At 38.0% G+C, this 26,337-nt stretch overlaps 1 protein-coding gene across 2 annotated transcripts in view; it reads left to right on the top strand.

Moving 5' to 3' along the window:
* Window positions 1-26,337, top strand: part of MTRR (5-methyltetrahydrofolate-homocysteine methyltransferase reductase) — a 36,369-nt gene that overhangs the window by 3,586 nt on the left and 6,446 nt on the right. For both annotated transcript variants that reach the window (XM_075052277.1, XM_075052278.1), the window contains exons 4-16: window positions 303-495; window positions 4,906-5,059; window positions 7,115-7,232; window positions 8,320-8,692; window positions 11,661-11,783; window positions 13,420-13,573; window positions 17,279-17,367; window positions 19,029-19,209; window positions 21,034-21,076; window positions 21,520-21,706; window positions 23,986-24,104; window positions 25,538-25,630; window positions 25,716-25,895. In XM_075052277.1, coding sequence (XP_074908378.1) covers window positions 352-495; window positions 4,906-5,059; window positions 7,115-7,232; window positions 8,320-8,692; window positions 11,661-11,783; window positions 13,420-13,573; window positions 17,279-17,367; window positions 19,029-19,209; window positions 21,034-21,076; window positions 21,520-21,706; window positions 23,986-24,104; window positions 25,538-25,630; window positions 25,716-25,895 — 1,958 coding nt within the window. In that variant the 5' untranslated portion in view covers window positions 303-351. The remainder of the gene's footprint in view (window positions 1-302; window positions 496-4,905; window positions 5,060-7,114; window positions 7,233-8,319; window positions 8,693-11,660; window positions 11,784-13,419; window positions 13,574-17,278; window positions 17,368-19,028; window positions 19,210-21,033; window positions 21,077-21,519; window positions 21,707-23,985; window positions 24,105-25,537; window positions 25,631-25,715; window positions 25,896-26,337) is intronic.

Below are 26,337 nucleotides of genomic sequence, written 5' to 3'. Positions count from 1 at the left end.
AAACTAGGTTATCTATTGTTTTGTTTGCAAACTAGATTCTTGATACTGGGCATATTGCAATATTACTGCAAAATCAAGGCAGTGCAACACGTATGACCAATACCACGAGTCCTTAGCAACCTGGCCTACAAAGCTTGGTTGTGAGAAATGGCTTCTCTTCAGAGCAGGTGCCTCATTTCCAAGTTAAACACCGATACTGCTATTCTTTAAAGTATCTCTTTTTAATCTCTTAAGCAAAACAAAATCTTGCTCTTCTGCATGCAATAAATTCACTCTTCTTTTTCTTCTTGTTTCCCCTGCAGTGTCTTTATTTAAAAAAAAAAAAAAAAAAAAAGTGCTCTGTTTTGGGAAATGTGCTGTGATTTAAAAAGGAGGTTTCTGCTCCTCTATGCAACACAAAAGGGGCAGGCAAAAGCCATAGCTGAGGAAATATGGGAGCAAGCAGGTGCCCGTGGACTTGAAGCTGATATGCACTGTATAAGTGAAATGGACAAGGTGAGATACTCCATGCTGGTTTGAAAAACAGGTATTTAAGAGCTGCATTTTTCTTCATGTGCTTGAGTAGTAGCTGTTAATAATTGTGAAGGCTGAGCACATGTACCCACCTAAAATACACCATCTAGTTTTAAATTGTTGCTTCTTATGAATCAGTAATTTGGACCAATACTCACAGATGCTTACTAGCCAAAGGTACATCTTTCTAGTGATTTTTTTTTTTTATTAGAACAGTAAATGAATATGTCTTTGATCTCTCTTCTAACAACAGTGCAGGGACTTCTTGAAAACTATTTATGTATGCAGTAGTGAATGAATTCAGTATTTACTGGTCAGCTCTCCTGTTGTTAGAAGTGACACATTTTTTTTCCCTGTTGTTTTTATGTTGCATTGAGGTCCTGTGTTCTGTTAACTGAGGGCTGCAGCACGACCCTGAGCTTTTGTGGGGTCTTCTTGAGTTACTTTTAGCATAGGCACTCCCTCCAGTTCACACTGGATACGCTCAAGTTATGTTGTAGAAAGAAATAAAAAGCTTGGCTGGAGCAAGGAAGTGGGTTTTTATTATTTGCTGCTATCGAAGGGTAAGGATCTGAAAACTGTTCCTGTCTGTCTGTAACTAAAAGCAATATGGGCTGTGATTTCCTTCACAAAGTACTTTCAACTGTATGTCCTCAAACAAGAACACTTAAAAACCCAAACAAACGAAACTTGATAGCCTGATATTTCTTATGAGATGAGCAGAAAATAACACCTAAAAGAGTTTTTTCCGTGCACTTGAAAATGTGAGAAGTTTACAAAAATAATTTAGTTCCTTTTTAGCAGGTTGCTTTCTTGGGGGATACACTACATGTTGGGTAGCTGGACATCTGCTTTTGAATGAATGTTCACCAAGTCTGTAGCGAAGTGTTACAAAGAGACTTTTATGCAACCAGCAGGGGGTGTGAAGATTGTCCTTATATTCTTCCATTTCATTTCTTCTGCATTTGACGGGTTGGGAGATTAGTTTCAGGAAGGCGGTAGGCAGGATATTTCTAGCCCTGTTAGTGGCCTGACACTTGAATAAATCTATTTTGTCAAATTTGGCAAGACAACTCAGAGCTGCGAGTTATTGATGAGGTAGAGAGATGTACTGAATTGAGAATCTGAGAATTGGGCACTGAGGAAAAAAGTAATTTCTGCAGCTTTGTAGATTTCATCACTTAAGCTTTTCCTTAGCCTTCACTGTAAATAAAGGGAACTTCTAGAAGCTTAAGTGTATTTGGGGAGGGGAAGGCAGGGTGGTGTAATGTACTGGAGCAAGAGCTTGCTTGAATCTGGTGGAACCTCTTGTGAAGACTTTCGGGCATGTTAGATCTGAGAGTTTATTCCACAGCAAGCACAATTCAGAGAGCTGTGTGTGTATACTTTAGGTGAGGAAGTAAGAGGTTTCTGTTTTGTCCGTATTTGTCAGCTAGAAGGCCCATCTTTATGTGGCTGTTGGGTATTTTTCAGACCTTGTCATCACTTAAAAGGGATTGCTGTGAAGGTCTGTGGGTGGAACAGGTGGCTACAGAGTCAATAGTCATAATGTGATCCTGTTGCCATACAAAAATGAATGGTCAAATACTGCTCAAGTCTCGGGAACACTTTGTGATTTCCAAGTAGTATCTCTCACCTACACTCTCGTAGGTGAGAAAAGGTTATAAATCTTTGGTCGGTTACTGTGATTGCTTTTTATGCTTGATGAAAGACTGAAATGAAGTGGAAGTGAGGTAGGAGCAGTAAAATAGGAGGCTAAATGGAGATCATCTTGTGTCACAGTGCATGCAGTCAGCCTTGGATGAGTTGTGTGAATAAGAACATTTGCCATGGTACATACTATTCTGGATAAGACATAGTTGGGTGTCTGATCCCATCCTCTTCCTTCAGCAGTCATTTGCGGCTTGAGCAGGCTGCTCACTGTACATGGTTGAGGAGTACTTTTGAAGGAAAGAGAAAGAATGGGACAAAGATGTAACACTAAGGATATAGGAAGAAGTGGAAGGGAGAGTAAGAAACTATGTAATTGTGTAAGGTTTTTGTTGGTCTAGTGATATATCAGACCTCCCAGTAGTTGACACAAATTAGTGCAGGACCTCTGTCGCCAAACTTTTGGCTTCCAAAAGGTCTTCAGCTTTGCAAAAGAGAATGTGCAGCGGAGCAAGCAAGAATTTAGAGAACTAATTATACCTCTGTTCTAATACACCACTTTTTACTTTCTGAGCTTGTATCTTTTTTTCCTTTTATTTTTTTTTAATGGAACACAATTTAATGTAAATTTTTATGTGACACCCATAGACCCTTGCTTTTTTTACTTGAAGAATTTACTTTTGTTTACAAATGCAGCAGTCACCTGTGACAACGCACTGCAGAAGCTGTTTTATTTGTACTTACCAAATCAGCTGTGGAGGTTTTGAAAATCTGGGTTACTGCAACAGGACCCTTAGGACCTTTTTTTGCGCAACTTAGAGTTCAGTTTTGGAAGTCTCGGGAATTTGTGGGTACTTGGAGTTCAACTGAACTTGTGAAAGACAAAACCTCAGTTTGGAACATCCCTGGACCACAACTCACTCAAGTCTGGCAAAGTACTTGGGGATTATCCTTGCATGCTTACTCTCTTCTCTTGTACTCCTCTAGCCACCTGCTATTGGCCGCGGTCAGAGGCAGGACACAGTTCCAGACGGTAATTTGAGTTGCTCCATGCAACAGCTTTTAGGTTCTTCAGGAAGGTTTTGGAAAAAATGACAGCAGCAAAACCCCTTGATACTCTGTTTCTTTGTATGCCTAACCTTTTTGGATTGTAGGTGTAAGGGGTAACTTTTTACATGACTTGAGGAGGGGATAAGGTTTGGGTGATTTATTGAGTGAAGTGTTTAGAACGTAACTCCTCAAACTCTGAAGTTTTGAATTGCAGTCCTGAAACTGCTTGAAATGAAATGTAGCATCTTTTGCAATCTTTATTTATACTTTCTCGTAACCCTACTATTTTATTAATCTTGGAATTCTGGGAGAGAGTTTAAACTGAAACCTACAGGGAGCAGTAAAAGGAGCTTGGGCTGCTTATTGTGGCAAAAAGGAGGCTATGGAGTGACCTGATAGCAGCCTACTCGAGCCAAACTCTTCCTGGCAGCAGAAGACTGTATAACAGGAGGCAAAATCCACTGAGTGCAGTCTGATAAGCTCAGATTTGACACCAGTGGAGAAGTTCTTGGTGGAAGAGGCTGCCCAGAAAAGTGGAACCTCTACCCTTAGAAGTTTTCAAAATTCAGCCAAAGCCATAGCTGACCTAATGCAGCGTTGGCAGTTAGTCCCACTCGGAGCACGGGGTGGGACTGGGTGACTTCCAGAGGTCACTCCCAAACAAGGTGGCTGTGATTCTGCGGAGCTGGGTTTCACATAGGTCACTCGCTGTCTGTGTAATTCAAAGCCTGTAGCCCGTAGGGGTGCTGTGAAAGAGTGCGTTGTGCGGGTGGCCTGACAGACGGCATGCGAGCACGGTGCTGGAGCCCGCCGTTGGTGGAAAGCTGGAATAATCAAAGAAACAGAATTCTTTTTACTTGGCAAGTAATAAATGGTTGCACGAGACCTGAATTTATGGAACTGATGCACAATCCCAAATACAGGCAGTTCTTGTCGACCTGGCATAACAGGAGTAGCCCCCCTAAAACCATGGGAAATATGGAAGGTCGGTATTAGCAAAGGGGAGAGAAATGAACTGGGGGCAGGGGGAAGGGGCCAGAATGGATCAGACTGTAGAGCACAGTGACTGTTCAGAGCTACCTTGGTTCCCCCAAAACATGGGGGGTTTTGTGGCAAAGACAGATGTAACATGGAAGTTAACAGACAGAACCAAGTGATCCCTAATGGAACTTAAAAATGATCCCCACAGTTTGTATGGCCACACCCCAGTCTTCTGTGTGAAATTATCAGGATTATGGCTCTGATTGCGATTGTATATACAAAAATACTTTTTCCACTTGACAAAGCAAATGCTGTAGGAGTTGTGTATTTAAGCTGTCTGAGTGCAGTTGCGAAGTATTCTTTGTGTGTGTACTAGCCTGCTCAAAATGCTGCCCCTTGGCATTTGTGCATGGGATCATAGCATAATTCAGTTCAGAAGGGACTTCATGAGGTCATCTCACAGCGGGGTCAGCTGAGGTCAGAGCAGGTTTCTTGGGGCTTTACCCTATCTGGTCTTGAAAACTCCAGCCAAGAGTGTAAGTTGCATCCCCCAAATGACTTGTAATTCCTTGAAAGTCTTTCTGTGGTTTAATACAGGTAAGGTGAGATTAAACATTTACCTTTGGGAAAAGGAAGGGTGGAAGATAATATCTAAGGCCACAAATAGGTATCAAATGGCACCTTGTAACTTACTTGTTCTATTATTTGTAGTATAACCTGGAAACAGAAAAGGATCCCGTAGTTATTGTTATTTCTACTACCGGTACTGGAGACCCACCAGACACTGCCCGCAAGTTTGTAAAGAAAATTCAAGACACGACCTTGCCACCTGATCATTTTGCACATCTCCAGTATGGATTGCTAGGTGATTTAGTATTTTCTATATTATTGCAGCACTCATCTATTGGTGAATAATTTTTGTATTTTTTCCTTGTGAATAGATTGTTTGGGGTTTTTTAAGTGCTTGTAAAACATTTATTTTTATAACGTAAACAGCTTTTTTGTGTAATGTCCTCTATGGGCAGTAAAGGAAAAGTGTCACAGAAATTATCTGAATGTAAGCTACAAATTTAATTTTTTAATAGTTTAATTTTCTTTGCATAAACATATGATATAAGCTATCTATAATTGTTGAAGTTTTAATTTCATGTTAAGTCTCTATGGACTACATGAGTTTACTTGACTTTGTGAGTAATTGGGCATTTTTCTATACAGAGAGAAAAGCAGTATAAAATGTTCTTAAAAAATAATGTTTTAAGATCATCCCATCCCTTTAAATTTGCAATAATTTTTTTAAAATTTTGAAGGTCATACTCATCAATAGAAGGAATGTAAATTCAGGTTAAAGTTTGACACGCAAAATACAGATTTGGCAAAATGCATCTGATATATCTCGAGCTGATGGTAAGGTCAGCTTGTTGAGTTTTCAGGTTGTGTTTAAACAAACTCCAGAAACTTCTATTTGAACCTTGGTTATTTTTGCCTGACAAGTTTAAGTTGATAGGTAGGAGCGAGGAAACGTCTAGACTTTTAGTGAGGAAAGTACCTCCTAGAAGGAAATTTCTAGTGGATATATAATGTGGAAGTCTGAAATATATGCATCCTAATCATGTAACGTTTTGAGAAAATGTTATGCTATTGCCTAGTTATACATTACAGTTTGTGAAATGGTTAGGTTTTTCATAGCTGACTGAATGCATATGTGCATATGCATCTATGAATATAAGCATTGTATTAATACTTATTTTTGTTGTAACAGATATTACAGTATCTAAGTTTTAACATGTTTTGCGATTCTAGTCTAAAAAGTTATGTCTTAAAATACATTTATGGTATCCATTTCAGCTTGTCCAATGAAGTGTTCACTTTAAGTACCATCCTTGAGAGAGACCAGAAGTCTTTAAAAAAAAAAAAAAAAGAAAAAGAAAAATTAGGCTGTTAGAAAGGAATAGTCCATTATTAGGTGGGGATAATAAGGATCTAGTGGTTTGAAATTGCACACAAGAAAGGGTCAGGCTGTGAAAAATTTTCATAGTTAGGATAGTGAAACAGTGGTGTGGGTTACTTACAGAATTTGTGAAGACTGCCTGACCAGTGGTCTTTGGGATTGTTAGATAAGCATCTGTTAGGGATGAGGTGTGTGTTGTTGATCACTTTAAGGGTGAGATCTTTAGCTGAGAACTTAAAATCTCAGGTCCTCCATGAACATACCTCCTGAGTCCACTGACTGTTTAACTGATAACAAAGAGCATCTTCTTCTAACAAAACATCTTCATGACTGTTAAAGGGCAGAAAACCCAGTGCAGTGAAAATAAGATCTATAAAGAAATCTCTGATTCCTGGGGAGGAGGATGTTGGACCAGATTCCCTTATGCATGTTTTCCTACATTTGTTATTTCATATTGTTTAAAATCACTCCTATGTTTGATTAATTTTTTTCAAGGTTCCAATATTTTTTAATTACTTTTAATACTCTCTCCCTTATGTTGTTGACATATATTAACAATTTTAACCTGAAGGTGAGAGAATTTCTTTTTGTAATTCACATACAGTTTATCAGTTTCACTCTTTTTAATTATTTCAATTCCTTAAATTTTTCCTATAAGAGTGGTTTTGTATTTTTTAAGAGCCTCAAACTAAAGCAACATTATTCTTAAATGTGAAATACTGAAAGCAAAGTGTTTTCAGAGAGATTGTGTCTTACATTTGTGAAGGAGGAACCACTTTTTCAGCTCTACTTTGGGACAAACACAATTTTTTTTTTTGAAGGTCATAAAAGCGTCCTGGTAATATGCACTTTGCTATATCAGATTCTTCTGTTTGCCTGCAGGAAAATCCTGTATTGTCTTTGCAGATCTTTGTCTGTGTAGCCTGGGTGGCTGGCTGACTGACACGATTCCTCTTTTCTTGAATTTGCTAGGTCTGGGAGATTCAGAGTACACGTTCTTTTGTAATGGTGGAAAGACAGTAGACCGACGACTTCAGGAACTTGGTGCCCAGCACTTCTATGACACAGGATTAGCAGATGATTGTGTAGGGTAAGAGCTGAATGAGTTTGGATTTTATTTGTTCAAGATGCAATAATTACATGTGAATTTGGCTAAACATTGTGAACTCATTGAAATCAGTTGAACCTGAATACTCACCACCTCGTAGGAATGAGTCCTGTCTGAACACAGTATGCCTTTTCAATCTCAATTGCCATTAAATAAAACTCCATTTTATAAGTGTGAGCAAACTTCTGTAGTGCCTGGAAAAATGGAAGGTATTTAGCAGGTTTAGAAATTAAGTAATTCGGAATAAGTGGAGGGGTTTAAAAATGTAGTCTGTTTACTGAAGCAAATAAAAATAAATCCAGTTCCCAGTATGTGTGGTTCTGGGTTGTGGGATCTCTTTCTACATACACATCAGACTTTTATCTGAGCTCACATCTTGCAGTGGAGCTGCTTTAGGCAAACCCTACAATGTTTTTTAATTTTTTTCTCTCTTCTGTAAAACATCCTTTTTTTTTTTTTTTTTTTTCTTTAATCACTGCAGAGGAATTATTTAAGAAGGTTTTTTCGATTGCTGTAGAGGAATTATATAAGAAAACAACTCCCTTCCTGTTCTGTTGTTCTTTCTGGCCGGTAGGCTGCAGTCTTGGCTTACTTATTTTGAACTGCAGATTATATCGGTTCTGTGCATGATGATGCAAGACAGTTGAACGCAAACATTGCCATAACCATAAAACTTATATCTTGTGTTCTAAAATAATAAAAATGGACCGTTAGTGTAAGCTATGATGTTGCTGTTGCACAATGAAAAGTTGCATATTTTGCTACCATCTCTTCAACTTCCTGCCATAAAGTTCAGCATAAGAAAATAAAAATGAGAAACTGGAAGAAAAGCAAGGCTGTTATACACTTTAGACTTCATAAATTTACATAGTGGTAATAACTAAATGAAAATATTTTCTTAACAAAAAAGTCATCTTGGCAACAGCTGCAGATATATATTAAAAATGGAAAATGAAGAGAATTTTTAGCTTGTGTAGTCTTTTCATTATTTGTAAATTAACAGTCCAGTAAGTCACAGTAATTCATCCATTCCTTTTTTCTTTTTTTTTTTTTCTACCTCCCTTCCCAGTTTGGAATTAGTGGTTGATCCTTGGATTGATGGACTTTGGCTTGCCCTCAAGGAAGCATTTCTATCGCAGAAAGAAAAAGAAGGCATGAGCAGTGTTGTCAATGCTGTTTCTAGCTCACTCTCTGCAGCCCTGCACGGTGTACATGAACTAAACTTAAGCTCAGAAGTACAGAACTTGAAGCTAGAAGATGAGGGAGTGAGGAATTCTGATGTCCTGTCACAGAAACTGGTTGACATCAATCTTGTGGCTTCAACTAGAGACACCGAACCTTCACTTGTTCATTCTGTCCCTTCTGTCTCTCAGTCTGCTCTTAATATTCCTGCCTTGCCACCAGAATATATAGAGGTGCAGTTTCAGGACACCCATGGTGAGGTAAGGACTTCACTTTGAATGATGAAAGCCTCCACGTCTGCTAGGAGCATGAGTGTATACTCCTACATACGGCTCAAAAGAGCAAGTGGATACTTATATAAAGGAGATACGTCCCCGAATGCAGGAGGGTTTTGAATTGTAAGTGAAAGATTCTTTTATGTTGTGAAAATATAGTTACCACCATATGAGTTATGGACGCTTATGTCAAGGTACAATTTAGCTAAATAATAATTTGGCATTGCAGTGTCAGGGATGGAAGAATTAAATCCTCAGTGACTTACGTTAGGATGGTGAAAACCTCTTCCTGTAGTAAGGAATATAGCACAATTTCTGTTCAAATTTTTAGAACTTTCAGAATGCCTTAAGAGGGTGTAAAATTGCTCAAAAACTTGCTGCATATTTAATAACAGAGAAACTTGTCATTGTAAAAACATGATCCTAATTTTACTATTGGAAATGGAAGATGAACTGTAGATCAAAAGCCAGCGTGCTTTTCCTGTGAAGCCATGTTGAACAAAGACCTGCTGTACAAAGAGAAGAATTAGCATGAGCTGGGAATCATCTCCAATTGGCATATTTAGTGTTCAAAATGAACTGGAAAGCGTGACTCAAACTTTTCTGGTTGCCTGCCAAGGGGCAGACGTTTTAGTTATTTGTGCGAGGGAGTAGTGAGGTCTGGCTGCTCTTTAAATGACAGGGAGCCAGGAGCCGAGTGTGGTAAAAAAGCCAGCCCCATCTCCTGATACCCAAGCGACACAAACCAGGAGATGGCAGCCAGGATCAGCCAAGAGTGCAGATCATCAGGCAAGTTTGTGGAAGGGAAGCAGGTCTGGGGCCACGCTGGGAAGTCGATCTGTAGATCCAGGCTCGGATCAACAGGATCTGTGGCCAGCCATGGGCATGGTTGCGGCTGAGCTGCCGGCAGTGCTCCTGTGATGTGGCTCGGGCAGGGACTGAAGACCCAGGGCTGAGCTGAGATGGTGCTCCTGCGCCTGGAAGCAGAGCTGGGGGTGGACTCCTCTGGTGAGGCTGGTCAGGACCATGAAAGCCCATTAGTATCCTCAGGGCCCTGACACTCTCTCGGTTGAGAATATCAATGGTAATGCTGAGAGAACCACTTAGTCTAGCTAATATAATTTTGTAAGAGTGTGTGAATTTAAACACTGGATAATTTTGCTTTTCTTTTAAACCTCATATTGTGGTTGGTTTTGCTCAGGTTGTTGAATTAAATCATCCAAGTTATTGAAACAAAGATTTATAATTTAGAGGTACTCTTTGATTAAAGACTAATACTGGGATTGAAAGTGGTGTTAAAGTGGTTAAAAGAGCCCATTTTCTTATTTTAAAATCATAGCATATATTCAGGCTGATCTCTGAAATAACTGATCAGGTTCTAATATTGATGCCTTAACTGTTCTGTAAATAGAAAAAAAGTAAATTTTGCTTTCAAACAGCAAATTGAAAAAGCTGAATCTGATAACCTGGTATTGAGCGACAGAGATTATAGTTCAGATTTCAGGTATAAAGCTGGATGATTGGCTTGAGCCTTGGAAAGAACCAAACGCAGGTTTGGTTTTTTTCCTTTGGCACTATTTTTGACATAGTTGGCTAGACCTTGGCAACAAATAGGTGCGATGCATCCTATTTGTAAAAACAAACATGACCCTACAATTCATGTCCTTTTCCGGTATCTCGCACTGCAACAAGCATGGGTATTTTTTGCCAAGCACAGCTGAAGTTGGGTTGTTTTGAAATCCATCAGCTTGAGGTTTGGCTATTGCCAAAGAAAGTCTCCCTGCCATTTAAAGAAGTCTGGGTACATGGTCTCTCTAGCTACTTACATGATCTATGCCCTGGGCTGTTGAGCCTCAGGGTTGAATTAACAAGCTCCTGCTTATTACTAAGCAGAGCAGTAACGGCCTGGATCTTAAGCCTTTGTGGCAAGTGTGAGATAATATAATTTAGCTTAAAAATTTTCATCTCACTATGCCTTGAACTTGCCTTGGAGGGAATATGAATGTAGACAGTTATCACAGTCCAGCTGATGCACAATAACTTGATACAGCCCAAGCTGTTAATCACCATGTCAAAATTTTAAGAGAATCGTAAAACTTCTAACTGTTGGTCTCAAGTGGTTCTCCTGTCTACTTGTTATAAAAATAGGAAATCTTAAGATTAAGCAATATTCTCTTATTGGTAGAATAATTCCTTTCCATTTGACAGAGTATTGTTATGGACATTTGGTATCTCTCCCACCTCTTTTCATTTTTGTCTGTATTGATCTTAAATGAAGCTTGCTGGCAATAGTGATGGAGAAATGAGGGCTGTAGTCTGATCTTCGAGTGACAGGCATTGACAGAGGTGGTCTGGACTTATTCTTGGGGCACATTTTCACCTGTGTAGAAATGTTGTGCCATAGCATGATGCTGTTTTGTAGTGTGGAGTTTGCTGATTAGCTCTAAATTGAACTGTAGGTTTTAAAATTCCTCTTATAAATTGCCTGTAATAATAGCCCCATCTGCACCCCAAAGTCTTATTCTGTAAATCTGCAATGATGTTTTTAAATAGCTTTTGTTCTTACTTCTTATGTCTGTTCTGTACACCTAGTAATCCTTTAATTAGGCAGGAATTTGGGGGGGGGGGGGTTTAACATAAATGCCATTCTCTAATTGGCTATTTTCAAGGCAGCTCTTGAAAAAGGAAACAGCTAGCTGCATTTGATAGTTGTTTAGGCCCATTAGACTGTTCAAGCCTACTGACTTTTTATAGTTGAATACCTGCCTGTTACTGCTTGGATGTGATTTTTAAAAATGTAGAGCAAAACACTCTGTGTATATAGAAGATTCATGTTTTTCCTTATTGTTTTGATTTGTTTTCTAAGATTGTTTCAAAAAAATTGTACCAACACTAATTCCTGTATGTCATAGTAAGCTGTCATGTATTTTAGTTTTCATGTCCTGTTTTTCAGAATCCAGATCTGTCCTCACTGATTTCAGAGGGAACAACCTTTGAAGTGCCAGTTACAAAAGCAGTTCAGCTCACTAGAGAAGATGCAATAAAAACTGCATTGCTCTTAGAACTTGATATTGCAGTAAGTTAGTGATGGCTTTTTCTTTAGTGGGTTAAAATAAAGGGTGAAATGCATGTGTGTTATGTATAGTACATAACTGGGGGGAAAATGATTTATTTGACTGTCTAAAAAGAAAAAATAATTCCCTATACAACAGGATGTCAGCTTAGGCTGATCCATTTTGTAAATGCAAAGCTTGATTTGTTCACTGAAAGGTATGACTCCCTGGAAGTCAAAACGGAAATGAAGTGTCAGATTAATTTCTTTGTTGTTCCATGGATATTGTTTTGTCTGAAAGACCTTTTTGAAGGGAATTTGCAGTGGAGAAGGGCAGACAGGGAATACTGAAAATGAATAATCTTTTAGTTTGTAAGTATACAATTTAGGAAATATTCAGAAACTATGTAGTAAATTGTGACTATTCTTTGTGGTGGGTAATCTACACAAGTAATAATTTGACTAGTATGATCAAGTGGTAAGAATCGTTAGGTCTTGAGCACTGTTTCTAGCTCTCTCATTCATTTGCTCTGACTTGTTAATATACTCAGACTGTCAACTTCTGTTACCCTAGATGTAAAACCTGATTTAGTTTATTCAGGTAAGATCATATTTTGTATACTGGTTTGAAGATGAAAGACAAAGAATGCTTGATATTACTTTACAAGAAATCTTTGAAAGGAAAATATGTTGCTTTTGAGTGGTTTTCCAAATTTGTAGAATTATGCCTTTGGGGTATTGTGATTTTTGACAGTAACTTTTATTGAGCTCTGTTAGCCTAATCTGTGTTCCATGGGACATCTCTAAATCTCAGTTTTAAATAAAGTCTACTAAGTTTTGAGCAAGTGAGTCTCTGAGATGACATGTTTTTTTGCATATATTTGTATGTATACATATGTCCTGCCATCAGCACGCACTGAAAATTTGAACATTTTGTGCCCTTTTTTTCTCACATTCTCAACGGCCTGTGTATGCAAGTCACCTCACCTGATGCATAAGGGAAACATAATGATGCAAGTATAATTCTGTATGTTTCTATAACAGGCAAAAGCTTGAGTAGGGTTTTAGCAGTTGGGCACAAGAACCTCAGGCAACTAAGAATCCAGGTCTTAAGATCTGAGATGCCTTTTAATTTTCACTGTGCTCTTCCCTTGCTGTTTTACTTTTTTAGCTCCAGAAAATAAAAACAGTTGGGGTCATTTCAGTCGCAGTTCATCAAATAGTTTAACCAGCATATAGTGATAACGTATCTCAATAAAAAGTTGCATTAATTATGAGGACTTCATTCCTCTGCTTTTCTTAAACCAGAAGACAAAGTACACCAGTAATTAATGATCTGGGCTGATTATATAAGACATCCTGTTAATACATATTTATTTTCCTTCTGTTTAGGCCGATCAGCAGCTCTTACTAAAAAGTGTTCAAATATTTAAACCAGATAAGGAAAGATTTTTCTAATTAGTAAGGTTAAACCTGAGAAGAAAACACGAGTATTTAGTTTCTGATGCGATCCAAACAGTGGAGCACTAGTACAGAGTAAAAGAACACGGGACTTCATGTGACTGCGATAGTAGGAAGATTGCTGCTGTTAGGAATGGGGATGCTGTTGGCCGTGGTTTGTGATACAATTTAATAGAAATGATCTCATATTTTAAAACAGGATACAGTCTTTGACTACCAGCCTGGAGATGCCTTCTGTGTAATATGTCCCAACAACGTCAATGAGGTGGAAGAACTTCTTCAAATCTTAGGACTTTCTGAAAAAGGAGAGCACTTCATTTGTGTAAAGGTTAAGCAGGGCACTAAAAAGAGAGGTATGGTGTGATGCACTGCTCATGAACAAATGCTTCTTTCTGTGTTGGTAGTAATTGGTATGCATACTTTTGAACATTTTTGTCTTTAATATTGGGACACAGCTGTCATTTCATGGAGGCATGTTGGAAGTCACAGAGATGTGTTAAAAACGAGAGGACACATAGAATGCTGCTGCTGATTTTACTGTAGATGAGTTAGCTTCTGACTGGGAACTTGAGCCTGGCATTGGCGTTCATCCATCTCATTCTTCCTCTGTGCTCCTTTATGTTTATGGAGATGAGTCTTTAATCACATAAACCAGCAATCCCCCACTTGAAAGTAAAACCCCTCCTTACACACCACTTCACATCAATCTGTTTTACATCCCAAGAGGGCCACAATCCTGAAGCAGAAGACTTAGGGGTAGGGGCTTGTAGGTCTATGTGGATCTGTTCTGCTGAGTCTTATGATCCCAAACGTCAGAAAGGGTAGCTGCAGGTTCAAGGTATGCCCGTGTACTGCCAGCTGGGCCTGTGAGAATTACTCTTCTCTTGCCTTGCAATTGATGTCTTAATGGTGCTGTTGAGTTGTGCCTTTAGTTCTGCAGGATGCGGTAGCACTCTTTGTTGTTTTAGTCTATGGGTGAAGCAGTTCCCATGGTGAGATTCCCTGCATCATTGAGGGCAACACAAGTTGTCCCTTAAGTGTGAGGTGTAAATGGACCTCTGTTTTCGGACTTGCCGAGTAATTCAATTGTTAATGAGGTGAGTTTACATGACAGGCCATGTGGTAACATCATATGGGATGTCCAGGCCCAGCTGATCCCCATCCTTGATCCCGACTCCAGTAACTAACCTCTGCTGGGAGGGGTCACTGGGTAGATGTGGTGCAGAGCCAGTATCAGTTACAGCCTGGTCCCTGCACTGGGAATGAGCCCTGTGTCTGCAGAGCTGGTCTGGCCGTTACCCAGCCCCACTGTGCTGAACCCCCTCCCTCTGCACCCCCCTCTTGGGGAACCCCTGTTGTCTTTGTTCCTCTGGGACAGACCCCCTCTAAACACACCTGCTTCTTTCCCCAAAAAAAGAAGAAAAAAGAAAAGGTCCCAGGAGGGTCCCAACTTCGTAACAATCTCCCTTTGGATCAGGGCTGGTCCTGAGCACCCTCAAACTCAAGGCAGTGTCATCTCGTCCAGGGCCCAACAACTATGCACAGGCAAGCAGCAAGAGACTGGGTGGTGTGGGGGGTTTCACAGGCATGCCACTTCTGCTGTTTACACTATTTACAGATTTTACAGAATCAATCACATTTGCAAAGGAAGCAATGGAAAGGGAAGGCTACAGTGAAGAAGGAGGTAATGCAGGGCCAAAAGCATCAGATCTTCACAGGAAGAAGGGCTTGAAATTTTGTCCCTCCTGAATGCTAGTAGGTTTTTCTGTGCAAATCAGAGCCCTGCTATCTAGCTGCATAAAATTGTGAGTCTCTCTCTAAGTTAAAGACAGCATCAATGGCACATTCAAAGTGAAGGTCTCCTTGAATGGGCACAGAAAGATATTCTCTCCTTACAGCCTATAGGAGTTTCCTTTATTCTGCTATACTGATGTTGCAGGGAGGACATAGAACTGCCCTAACAGGGCACTTTGAGTGTCAGAGCACCTTCCATGTGGAACAGAACCTGTATAGCCAAGTGAACATAGCTTAGTCCCTTGATTGTTCTTGTATACCAAAAAACCTGTCCTTCCAAGGCAAAGTTGGTAAAATAATTGAGTGAAACTTGGAATATCAGTGCTCTCATCCTATGTGTAAATAATCCAGGATATTGCATCTCTGCCTGCCTAATGTAGCACTAATCGGGGAAAAAATGTGAAATAATGCATTTATGCAATGTTTTGCTGTATCTTGTATGTAATATGTCATGCCTGTTTGTGAATCTTAATGAACGATAATGGAAAGGAAGATGATAGCAATGGATTGCAGCACAGAGAATCAAAATTTTTGGTTCTGTTTTTTAGTCTTCTGAGTGACCCATAGCAAACCATGCTGACTTCTTACACTTGCCTTGGATACTTGGCCAGGACCTAGCAAGTTGCTGCTGATCAACAGATCTCCAGTCATGGCTTGTACAATGACTTTCATCCACTGCAGTTATGAAGTTAAATGGTTTAGGATCAAACCCAAATTAATTCCTTTGGAGCTGTGCTGGTGAGCAGAGACTCATTAAGTTACTATAACTTAATTACTTCTTGTTACCAATCTATACCAAAGAATTCAGCTCTCTAATGCAGCTTTGCAATTCCTAGCAATGTTCCAGAGATGCTTTCCTTTTGAGATGGTTGTCTCTTAACTGCATTCACGTTTCTGAGGAATTTGTAATAGTTACTACAATTATGGTTGTGGGTTTACTGAATGAACAGAGCTGAAAAACCTGGGAGAAGAGAAGAGCATGAACAGCAGGCTGTGCCTCTGCTGCATCTTCAAGATTTACCAGGAATTCCAGTGAATTTTGTTCACAACCTCTCTTTGTTCAGTCTATGAATTCTTTGATGAAGTAGATGAGATCAACTGAGAGGACAAAACAGAAATTATTTGCAGTCTGGTACAAAGTCTATTGTTCAAGTTCTGGGTTTCTGTAGTTATTTTACTATATGTATGAGCATCCTAGGAAGAGAATTAAGTACTACGTGTAACATGCTGTCAGCATGTTCAAGAAAAGGAAGTTTATATAAATGTGAAAATGGATGCTTCTTTCCTGCATTATATTTACGCCAATCCTTTTATGTTCTAAAAGTAAATTTTGTTCCTTGTAGTAAGGGTTCAGTCAAGTAATGCTGATATGAAGAGGTAATTTAACAAGTTATATAGGTATATTCTTGGAGTGAAAACTCTGTAGTATTAAAGGGCTCTTGAGCATGGAAAAAAGCATAGTAAGAATCAGTAGCTAGAGGTCAAAGCCAAGCAATGTTGTCAAGAGAAATCCCAACATACATGTTGGGTCTGTAAGGAAACGATTTGAGACCTGCAGATCTTATTAATTAAAGGTGTTTTGTCACATAAATGCTCTTATATTGCTTTGTGGGTTAACTTAGAATAGCTGCTTTAGCATGACATGGCATGAGGCTGATAAGTCTGGCTGCATGCTAGCTGACTCCGTGAAGGGATAGATGGAATGTCAGTGTACCTCCTTCCCAGTAGCGGAACCTGTAGAGAGTACAGGAGGGATTATGTGCTAGTACAGAAACCTCTTGGATCTGTTGGGCCTCAGAAGCTCCTCCTTGGCACTGGCTGCATACACCTTTGGCTACATCATTAGAAAACTTCAGTATGTTCCGATTTTCAGGAGTGCTTATTGATGGAGGGGAAAAAATGTGTATGTTCCTTTCTTTGGTAAGCATTCCTCTGAATTTCTTCAAGGTGGAAAGTGACAACAAAGCCTTGAGTGGTTTAGAAATGAAACTTATTTGAACACTCATGTATTATACCCCTCTTTTTGTTCCCTGCTTTCCTGATAAGTTTTGACTTTTCATTGGAAATATTGTGATTGATACTTCATTGGAAAACTGTCTTGCTGTTTACTTTATAATTTCCACTAACCAGCTGGGGCTCAAACATACAGAATTGAATGCAGTTTAGCTCTCTTGTATTTCTTGAACAAACAAGCACTCTGTGATGCCATTTTTGGATGTTAATAGATGCATGGTTTTTTTTGTTTTTTTCTCCCACTGAACCAGGAGCAGCTCGTCCACAACACATCCCTGAAAGAAGCACTCTGAAATTCATTCTAACCTGGTGTCTGGAAATAAGAGCAATTCCCAAAAAGGTGTTTATGTGTTTGTTCTTTTAAAGATAAATCCTTAGTAATTCAATGCTGTATGGCCTCTTACAGATCTACCCTTGCTTTCTGTGTAGTTACCATGTTTCTTGGTGAATAAGGATTGACTGTTTGTATGCTGCTGTTTGTACTTTATTCTGAGAAATTTCACTTGTGGGACTTTATCTGACAAGCTATGAGATACTGAAATCTCTATTCCTGTTCTGCAGTACCTTGATTCCTAACTAGTCTGGAAGTAAAGAGAAAAGTGTTAGATACTTGGTGCCAGATAACTGGAAGGTTGACTGAACCTGGCCCCATAGGCATTTTAGAGAAATCATTCTTTCAAATCAGAGGAAGCCATATCTGTCAAGTTTTGTCACTGAAAATACGGATGTTGCTGTATGCAAACATACCATAATGTCTTTTAAATTATTTTAAAACTTTCCTTAGCATTTCAGTAACCTGGCAGAATGCAAAGAAAGATTTTTGCTTGTACAGTATTTATTCCTACAACATGCGAATATTCTCTTCCTTTCATTCTGTGCCTGCAAAAAGTTGAAAGCTTGCAACTGGAAATGCATGTGTATTGCTGGTATTGTCAAAACACATTTTAAAGATAACTTTGTATGAAGGATGAAGCTAAACAGTTATGTTGGTTGGGTCTCTGAGGGAAATCAGTTTTTGGAAGGACCTTTTGACTCAATTTAGTGGATTTTGCAGCAGAAGAGAAGACAACCTTCCAACTGTTTCAACCTTTTCAAAACTGCATTTAACAATTTTGAAAATTTGTCTCAACAATAAGAGTAGGCAGAGAGTGCTGGCTGGGGAATATTGCCCAAGCCAATTTTTATAACCTATCTGCTTTACTACCTGTTCAGTGTAGAATGTGCTTTATCTAACTCCATACTCAAAACTATTGTCCGGAAGCTCAGTGTTTGAGCACACTCAAATTACTTTCCAGGTATTCATTTGTGTAGAATATGTCATCTGATTGCACTTGGTGTTTTGGATCACTTTTCTTTTATGCCCTGTGTCTGTTTCCATGTTGCTTTTGGAAAAACCTTGTAACTATTTACATCTGATTTTTACTTTATATCACAATGCTCAATTTAATTTTCCCTTAAGAAAAGCTTGCAGTACTATTATGTAGGCATAAAGTATGGAATAAAACACCACAGTGATATTTACATGACTCATTAAATACCATACTTTATTTACAGTAATATCTCTTCTAAGGCTTTTTATTATTCCTTTCCTAGCTTCTGTTACTTAACAAATGGTGTTTTGTCTTGAATTAATTTGTGTTATGGAGCTGTTTACTTAACTAAAGTGCAAATACATAAATAAGAAAGCCTTTCATAAATTTGGAAATTTTCAGGGAATGGGTTGTGCCTGTTTATTTGTCTCTCCCCTGCTCAGGCTAAGTAGGATTTTCTGATCTGCTAGCTTGTCCCAGACATTAGAGGAACAGCCAATAAAAAAAAAAAAAGAGAGAGAGAGAAATGTAAATTTTTTATAGTAGGTGAAAGTGTGCATTGGGAAATAAATTGTATTATCCATTAACCCATCAGGTGACTGCTTCCTGTCCCCAGACAACCCAGTTTTGTGACCATTTTCCAAAGTGGACAAGTTTTTTTTACGCTTCACTCTTATATTCTTCCCTGCAGGCATTTTTGCGAGCTCTTGTAGAATGTACCAGTGATGCGGGAGAAAAACGGAGGCTTCAAGAGCTTTGCAGCAGACAAGGAGCCTCTGATTACACACGCTTTATTAGAGATTCTAATGTATGCTTGCTGGATTTACTTCATGCTTTTCCAAGCTGCAAGCCTTCACTTAACCTGTTAATTGGTAAGTGTCTGATTTAAATATAATTAGATTTGGTTTCTGAAAATGCATCAGACTAAATGTTCAATTTCCCAAGGAAGGGGAATAATTTTTCAGTTAACTGCTTTAGAAATATTATAGTATCCATAGTGATCAAACTAAAACTATTGTTGGGGATCAAAGCTCTGTTCTCCAGTTTGTAGTCTTTGACCTTCATTCTGCAAACACTTAGGCACATATCTATGCTTCAGCTGACTCTGGATTGCTCCTGTGCATAAAAACTAAGCATAAGGTGTTTGCAGGATTAGGGTCTTTAAGAAACAGTTCATCAACTGTTTACAATGAAAAAAGACATGTTTTTACAACTCCTGATTTCCCTGTCTACATGTTCTTTTCTTGTGCTTTACCTGTTAAAATGGAAAGCTTTGCCCAGTATATTTGTATTTATGGAATGTCCAACACACTCACTGAGTTCCTTATATGAAACATTGAAGGAACGAGACTCCAGCTGTAACCATCTCAAATACATCTGAAAATACTGGCAGTTATCTTCCAGATTAAAAACCAGAATTTCTTAATATGCTTCATTATATGAAACAAAAAATTGCCTTTTATATTCTTGCAATCGTCTTCTCCACGCCTACACCAAATCTCTCCTCCTTAGTACACTATGGGGATTTAAGAAAATAAATACAATCTCTGCTTCACTTTATACAAATACATGATTTTTCACAGTGAAAGCAAAAACACTTAGCTTTTCAAAGTGGTATGGAACATGCTGTAGCAACTGAACTGAATAAAAGGAAATTTTGAAAGTTCTTAAAATGTGTTGCCTCAGGGAAGTAATGTGCTGAATGGGCTTAGCATCTTCTTTAAGTGATTTCACTGAACTAGCTTTTCTTAACTCTGACTCGCAACTATCTTATGTAGCAGAGCATCTTTAAAATATGTCAGGATGTCCAGGTACTAGCTGGAACATCTGCAAAACAGTGGTACATGTGGAAAAACAAGTAGAAAGCAGTTAAACTGCATGTTACCCTGTTACTCCACTGTATGTTTTCTGGCATTTGCTACACCCAATTTTTCTGGTATTGCTTGCTTATTGTCACCATTCCCCACCACATTGTTCACTTAGTGATAAGTCTGTCTCCTTTTAATATGCCCTTCTCCTCAGCCAAAATGTGCAGTCTGCATGCAAGTCGTTCCTTTGAAGGCACCAGTGAGTTTGACCTTTTCTGTATATGTCCATACATACATAGATATAAATGTGTGTGTGTGATATATATATAGTGTATTTCTCATTGAAAAAATGCCCAGTAAACTTATGTCTCTGTTGTTTTTTTAGCTGTGATTTCAAAAATTTGCTTAGGTACTCATAGTGGTTTGAAATTGAACTGGCATATCTGCTTCTAGGACATGATATATAGGAAACTTTCAATCAAGCAATTCCTATTCTGAGAGCTTTTGAGCTCTTAGATGAAAAGTGGGGAAAATTAAATTTCAAGCTTCACCTCGTCCACTAGCTACTGGCATCTCTTCTGTGCACCTTACAGTTGTTTTTAATTGACCAAGAACCCCATAAATTAACTGTCATGGCCTCATTTTATAGGATCTCTAACAGATGTTCCATAAACTCTAAAAACATTCAAAGTAGAGTTCATGACTTAATAGCTTATTTCTGAACCACAAACACTGAATGTTAATAGGATAAAATTACAGTTCAATTATAATATGCTTGTAATCTGTTGTAGTGTAAACACTGATTATATGACATTTTCATTTTCATTGGGGTGAATCAAATAATAAGTGATGCTTTTTTTTTTTTTTTAATTTTTTTTTATTTTTCAGAACATCTTCCTAAATTACAAGCCAGATCCTATTCAGTGTCAAGGTAATGAAATATTCAAACTATATCTCCTTGGTAATTTAGGTATGCATTTTTCTCAAATGTGTGTGTGTACGTTATGATCTAAAGAAGAAAGAAAGGAATGAAACCTGAGGAAAAAGTGATTGTGTCCCTGTTGCAAAAAACCACAGGATTTGACTGTTTCAAACAACATTGTTTTGAGTGTATGGCAAGACTTTGGTAGAGTTCTCAAGAACAAGCTCACACTCACGTGAATCTGGTAGGAATTTGGATTCCCTTCTGTAGGCACTGGCCTCTTGACTCCAACCTTAAGGCGTTTTCTAGCTATATGTGATTATCACATGGTTATTTGAACACTGAGAATCTTGATTTAATTGAGGTGGTTTGGGCTGCAAATGGACCTGCTGTGAGATTGTACAGCTATCTCTCAGGTTTGGGTTTTTCTTTTTATACTTTTGTCTTTGCAGTTCAAACTTATATCAGCCAGGAAAACTGTGGTTTGTATTTAATATTGTGGAGTTCCCTGCCTGTCCCGCTAGACCAGTCTCACGGAAAGGAGTATGTACAGGGTGGCTTGCTGAGTTAGTTGCACCTCTACTGCACCCCAATAAAAACACTCTGAATACAGAAGGAGGAAGCTCTTCAACTGAAAAGGTATGAATATTAGACCTAAACTCCTTAACCGTTAAATTTATGCATGTTTGAAACAACTGCAGGTTTCTTTGTTCACTGCTCTGATATCATGCAGGTGTTTTGGCAGTATACACCTTCATTTTGCAGTTCTACCCTACCTGTAAATTTACCCTTCCCCCTGTAACATGTCTAGAACTTCATTGCTAAGTTGCTAAACTTACATTTTACTTTATCTGTGGATACCTGAGTTGTGAAACTTCCCATTGCTGAAAGGCCAGAGTTGTTTTATACCCCACTGTAGTCCTAAGTGAGTCTTGGATGATGTTTTTGTGGACTAAAATACCACTGTGCAATTAAATGGTTATGACTGTTAGTGTTGTAGGAGAGAGGCACTTGGTCACTTCCAGAACGGGTGCAGGTAATAGGAGAGAAATTGTAAAACTGACTTCTTGTCAGCTCTCACACAGTTTGCAAAGGCCCAGTTATTGAATAAGACACGGGACAGTTGTCTGTGGTATTTCTGATGTCCATCAAAGATGGTTTGGCATGGTTGGTATTATTAGGAGAAGGTACTTTCTCCCTCCTCCTTTTCCTTTCATGGCAGAGAATCTATGTAATTAATTGGTCTCAGACTTATTAGGCATAAGCTAATTATTAAAAATTTGGAATTCTACTATATAATTAATATGACAAAAGAACTACTGCCAGTCTAATCTATATTTGATTAAGAAAAATGGAAACAAGCATAGAATTTGGTTACAAGAAAACTGTGCCAATAATTCAAGGTGTTCGTCTGGCAAAATGGAAGGAAACCCCATACAAGTTATCTTCATTTTTTAAAACTAACTCAAAAGACAAACTCATTAATATGTGCATCATATATCTTATTCCAGTATTCTGTTATTTATTTAAAATATAATTGATTTGCAGTATATTAAAGATCAAACATGAAAAAGAGGTGGAGTTAAAAAGAAAAAAAAAAGGTTTATTACAACATGAGTCTGAGTAAAGTTCAGAACTATTTGCATCTGCTGTGCAAGCTAGAATTCAGCATATGTAAATGTGCAGCAATACATGTAGATTGCAGAAATATGTGGAATACCAGTACAAAATAGATGAGTGTGATCTTATGCAAAATACCTTAGATTAATTGAAGACACTTTACAGTATAAATGTGTTTACCACTTGCAGTATTTTTTAAAGGAATGACCGTTTGGAATCATTAATAGGGAAAATGTCCTCCTAACTCAAGCGTGATTTGAAGTAGTAAGTGTAACAGAAATACAAATATTGCCCCTCACCAGCAAGAATTATACTATTTTCTTACCATCATGAAACCAGAAAAATAATCCTTTTTAATGTTGTAGTATCTGTAGTGAATTAAATGATAAGAAACGAGTAGTGCTAAACGACTCAGGTTTACAGAACAAAGTTAAAATAACTTGGTCTAGTGCTTCACTCCTTCCTTAAACTTGAAAGTAAATTCAAATCTTTTCATAATTAATATGCAAAATAAATTGGATGGTTGCTTATGACTAATGGATGAAGCTCTGCTATGGCTGCTGCTAAGTCTTGAATAATCTTTTAAAGAATTAAAAATAGTCATCTATCATTTTCTATATATCATGTTAGCCATGCCTCAGAGAATAGTTGTAGAGTTCCTATGAAAATTACATTTAGACTTCCCTTCAGACACAGATCTGAAGATCAGAGTTAGAGTTTATCAGTGGAATGATATGAACCATTTTCCAAGATCTTTGAGCAGTTATGTGCCTCCTCTTACCTATATGCATTTTTGGAGATCATGTAAAACTTTTATGAAAATTAAGAAAGCGAGCTCAGGATCAGTAGGCTTCAATTCCCTATAAGCAAATCCTCACCTCCATTGGAATATTTTTAGATGTTCACAATGTAAAAGAAGGTTGAGTTGCCTATAATAGCAATAAACTAGCTTTACATCCCTTTGAGTACCAACACCAAACTTTCCATGAATTCTGTAACAGTATTCCCCACATTTATGGTCCAGTCAAGTTTCATATTCAGAAACTCATGTTTGTGTGTTTTTCTCTAGTTTTCCTCCAGATGGATTAATAGGTTTGTAAATATGGTGTGGTTTTTTTCAGAAACTCACGTGAAATTTTATTCTAAATGTCTATGTGGCATTAAACTCTGAAGCTTAGGATATGGAAGGGTGTTTGGACACATACACTATGTAAATACCCTGAAGGTTCTAAAAATTTCATGGTATTTTCACTGCTTAAAAATATTCTTCAATTGTATTCTATGTAATTTCATTTTAGATATCTATTTTTGCTCGTCCAAACAATACTTTCCACTTACCTGCAGACCCATCTGTCCCGTTCATGATGGTTGGTCCAGGAACAGGAATTTCACCATTTATTGGTTTCCTACAACATAGGTATGTACCAAGTTGTTACATGGAAAGCAGCCTTTCTATGTTGAAGAAAATACAGCCTCAGGTTTTGAGTACAAATGCAACTTATACTTTCATCTGACTGTATTTAATGTTCATAGTGAATATATGAGGAATTGGGTGAATTGCAGAAACAGTAATAAGAAATTAAGTCCTTTATCTCTGTGTTGCTAGTGGAAGTCCTGTAAGAGGTTGGTAGTTTTTAGAAACAGTGTTGATTGGCTTAAGTTTGGTATTCAAAATCCGTTTCCTCCAGAAGTGTCATCTATATTAAAAGTCTTGGCATGATGAATGTCAAGTTTTCTCCCACATTTCCTTATTTCTGTGTGTTTACACATTTTGATGTTTTAAGATGAGGAGCTTGGCACCTGAACCCACAACTGGGCAGTAGTCTTGGGTTTGTATTTGAGGGAAGGTAGTTCCCTTTTTTCCCCCCTCCAACTTCAGCAGTGTAATTTTGCAAGGCAAAGAGACGCTTGTTCAAAAAGTGACAGATACCACATCACCAAGGAGGTGTAAAAACATGATCATTTGGAGCAAATGAAGAACGGGAAGAGTGGAATATTTGGGTGGGAATGGTTGCAAGTTTTATAGGTAATCAACATATATCATTCCTACGTGACTCATTAGTTCCGGCAAGGTAATGGAGTTTCTTGTGTCCTCTAACAATTATTTTTAAACCATTTTATTTGAGAGAAAAGTGAAATTTTGCCATGATGTGTCTGACTCCATGCTTCTGCTTTAAGCAAATCATTATGTACAATCCTTACTCTTTAATTTTAACTCCTAAATATACCTTTATCTCTCAGAAGTATTTTGCATTTTATTTTAAAGGATTTATTGCATTTCATAATCATTTGATCAATGATAAATGAAATCTCTATCTCAAAATGTAACTAGAAAGTTGCAGCTAAACCCCCTCTGAAGTAATACCTTCAGCATTATTTCAAGAAAATGCAATAACTCTCCTGATGATATAGTAGTAAATAGATTGTTATTCATAAAGTCTAGCAGGTTTCTACAGCTAAATGGAAAGCATGCTTAAAACTGCTTTGTGCTGAGTTTTCCCAGGTGTTTTTATAGGGCTTCCAGTGAAGGATAAAGGGTAATGATCTCCTTATTCAGCAGTCAGGATAGTTTTGTAAGATGTTTGGAAGTGTCAGTCTTGACTATTCCAATATGAAACTATGGCAAAAAAACCCCTTTTGAAGTTGATTGATTTTGAGCTGGGCCAAAAGTGAGTAGTCAAGAAAATCAAATAAGGAGGGTTTTACTGCGATTTACCTTAAGTCGTTTCACACTTCTGCCAATCCTTAGGTTTATTAAAGCACTATTTTAAATGAGAACTAGGTTGTAGACCTTTTAGATTCTTCACTTGATAAAACAGGATTGGATTTTGGTTTTTTTGGTTTCTTTAGGCAAAAGCTCAGAGAAGAACATGCAGACTGGGAATTTGGAGAGACATGGCTGTTTTTTGGTTGTCGGCATCAGGATCGAGACTATTTGTTCAAGCAAGTTCATTATTTAGCATTCATTTGTATTCATGAGGGAATGCTGATCTCTGAGCCATTACTAACAGTTTTTATTGCCTTTCAGAGATGAGCTCAGATGTTTTCTTGAAAATGGCACGTTAACTCATCTTAAGGTTTGTTTCTCAAGAGACTTTTCAACTGCAGAAGTAGCCCAGCCTAAATATGTGCAAGACATCATTAGGCTTTATGCTAAGGAAGTTGCCAGAGTCCTGCTGAAAGAGAGAGGTTACTTCTATGTATGTGGGTGAGTAGCGTGCAGATGGACTGTCTCAGAAATAACAGAGTTAGCAGAAGTTTGAGGCTTTAGAGAGGCTTAGAGCTGTCTGAAAGAAAGGACCAACATGATGCTGAAAGAGCCTTCCTGGAATCCTAGAATTTCATCACTATGTCTGTTTTTTTCCAATATGGTCTTGAAAGCATAGCTTGTAGCCACACAGTTTCAGTGGTTGCTTTAGTCACTTATTCTTTCTTATTCTTTTTTAGTATTCAGTTAAGCTATAGGAGGTTTCAAGCTGAAAGATTTCTCCTGAGAAAATGAGATATTTGAGTACATGTGATGATAAACTGCACAGCTGTGAGATAGCAAGAGTCTTCTGCTATTTTGCGGGCTTGGGTAGGCCAGAATGCTAAAGCTCTGTAATAGTAATATATTTTACAGTGGGAAGTTTTTTTTGTGGATGCTAACT

The sequence above is a fragment of the Buteo buteo genome, chromosome 20, assembly GCF_964188355.1.
Source record: "Buteo buteo chromosome 20, bButBut1.hap1.1, whole genome shotgun sequence".
Lineage (NCBI taxonomy): Eukaryota > Metazoa > Chordata > Aves > Accipitriformes > Accipitridae > Buteo > Buteo buteo.
This window is presented reverse-complemented; position numbering and strand designations above follow the sequence as displayed.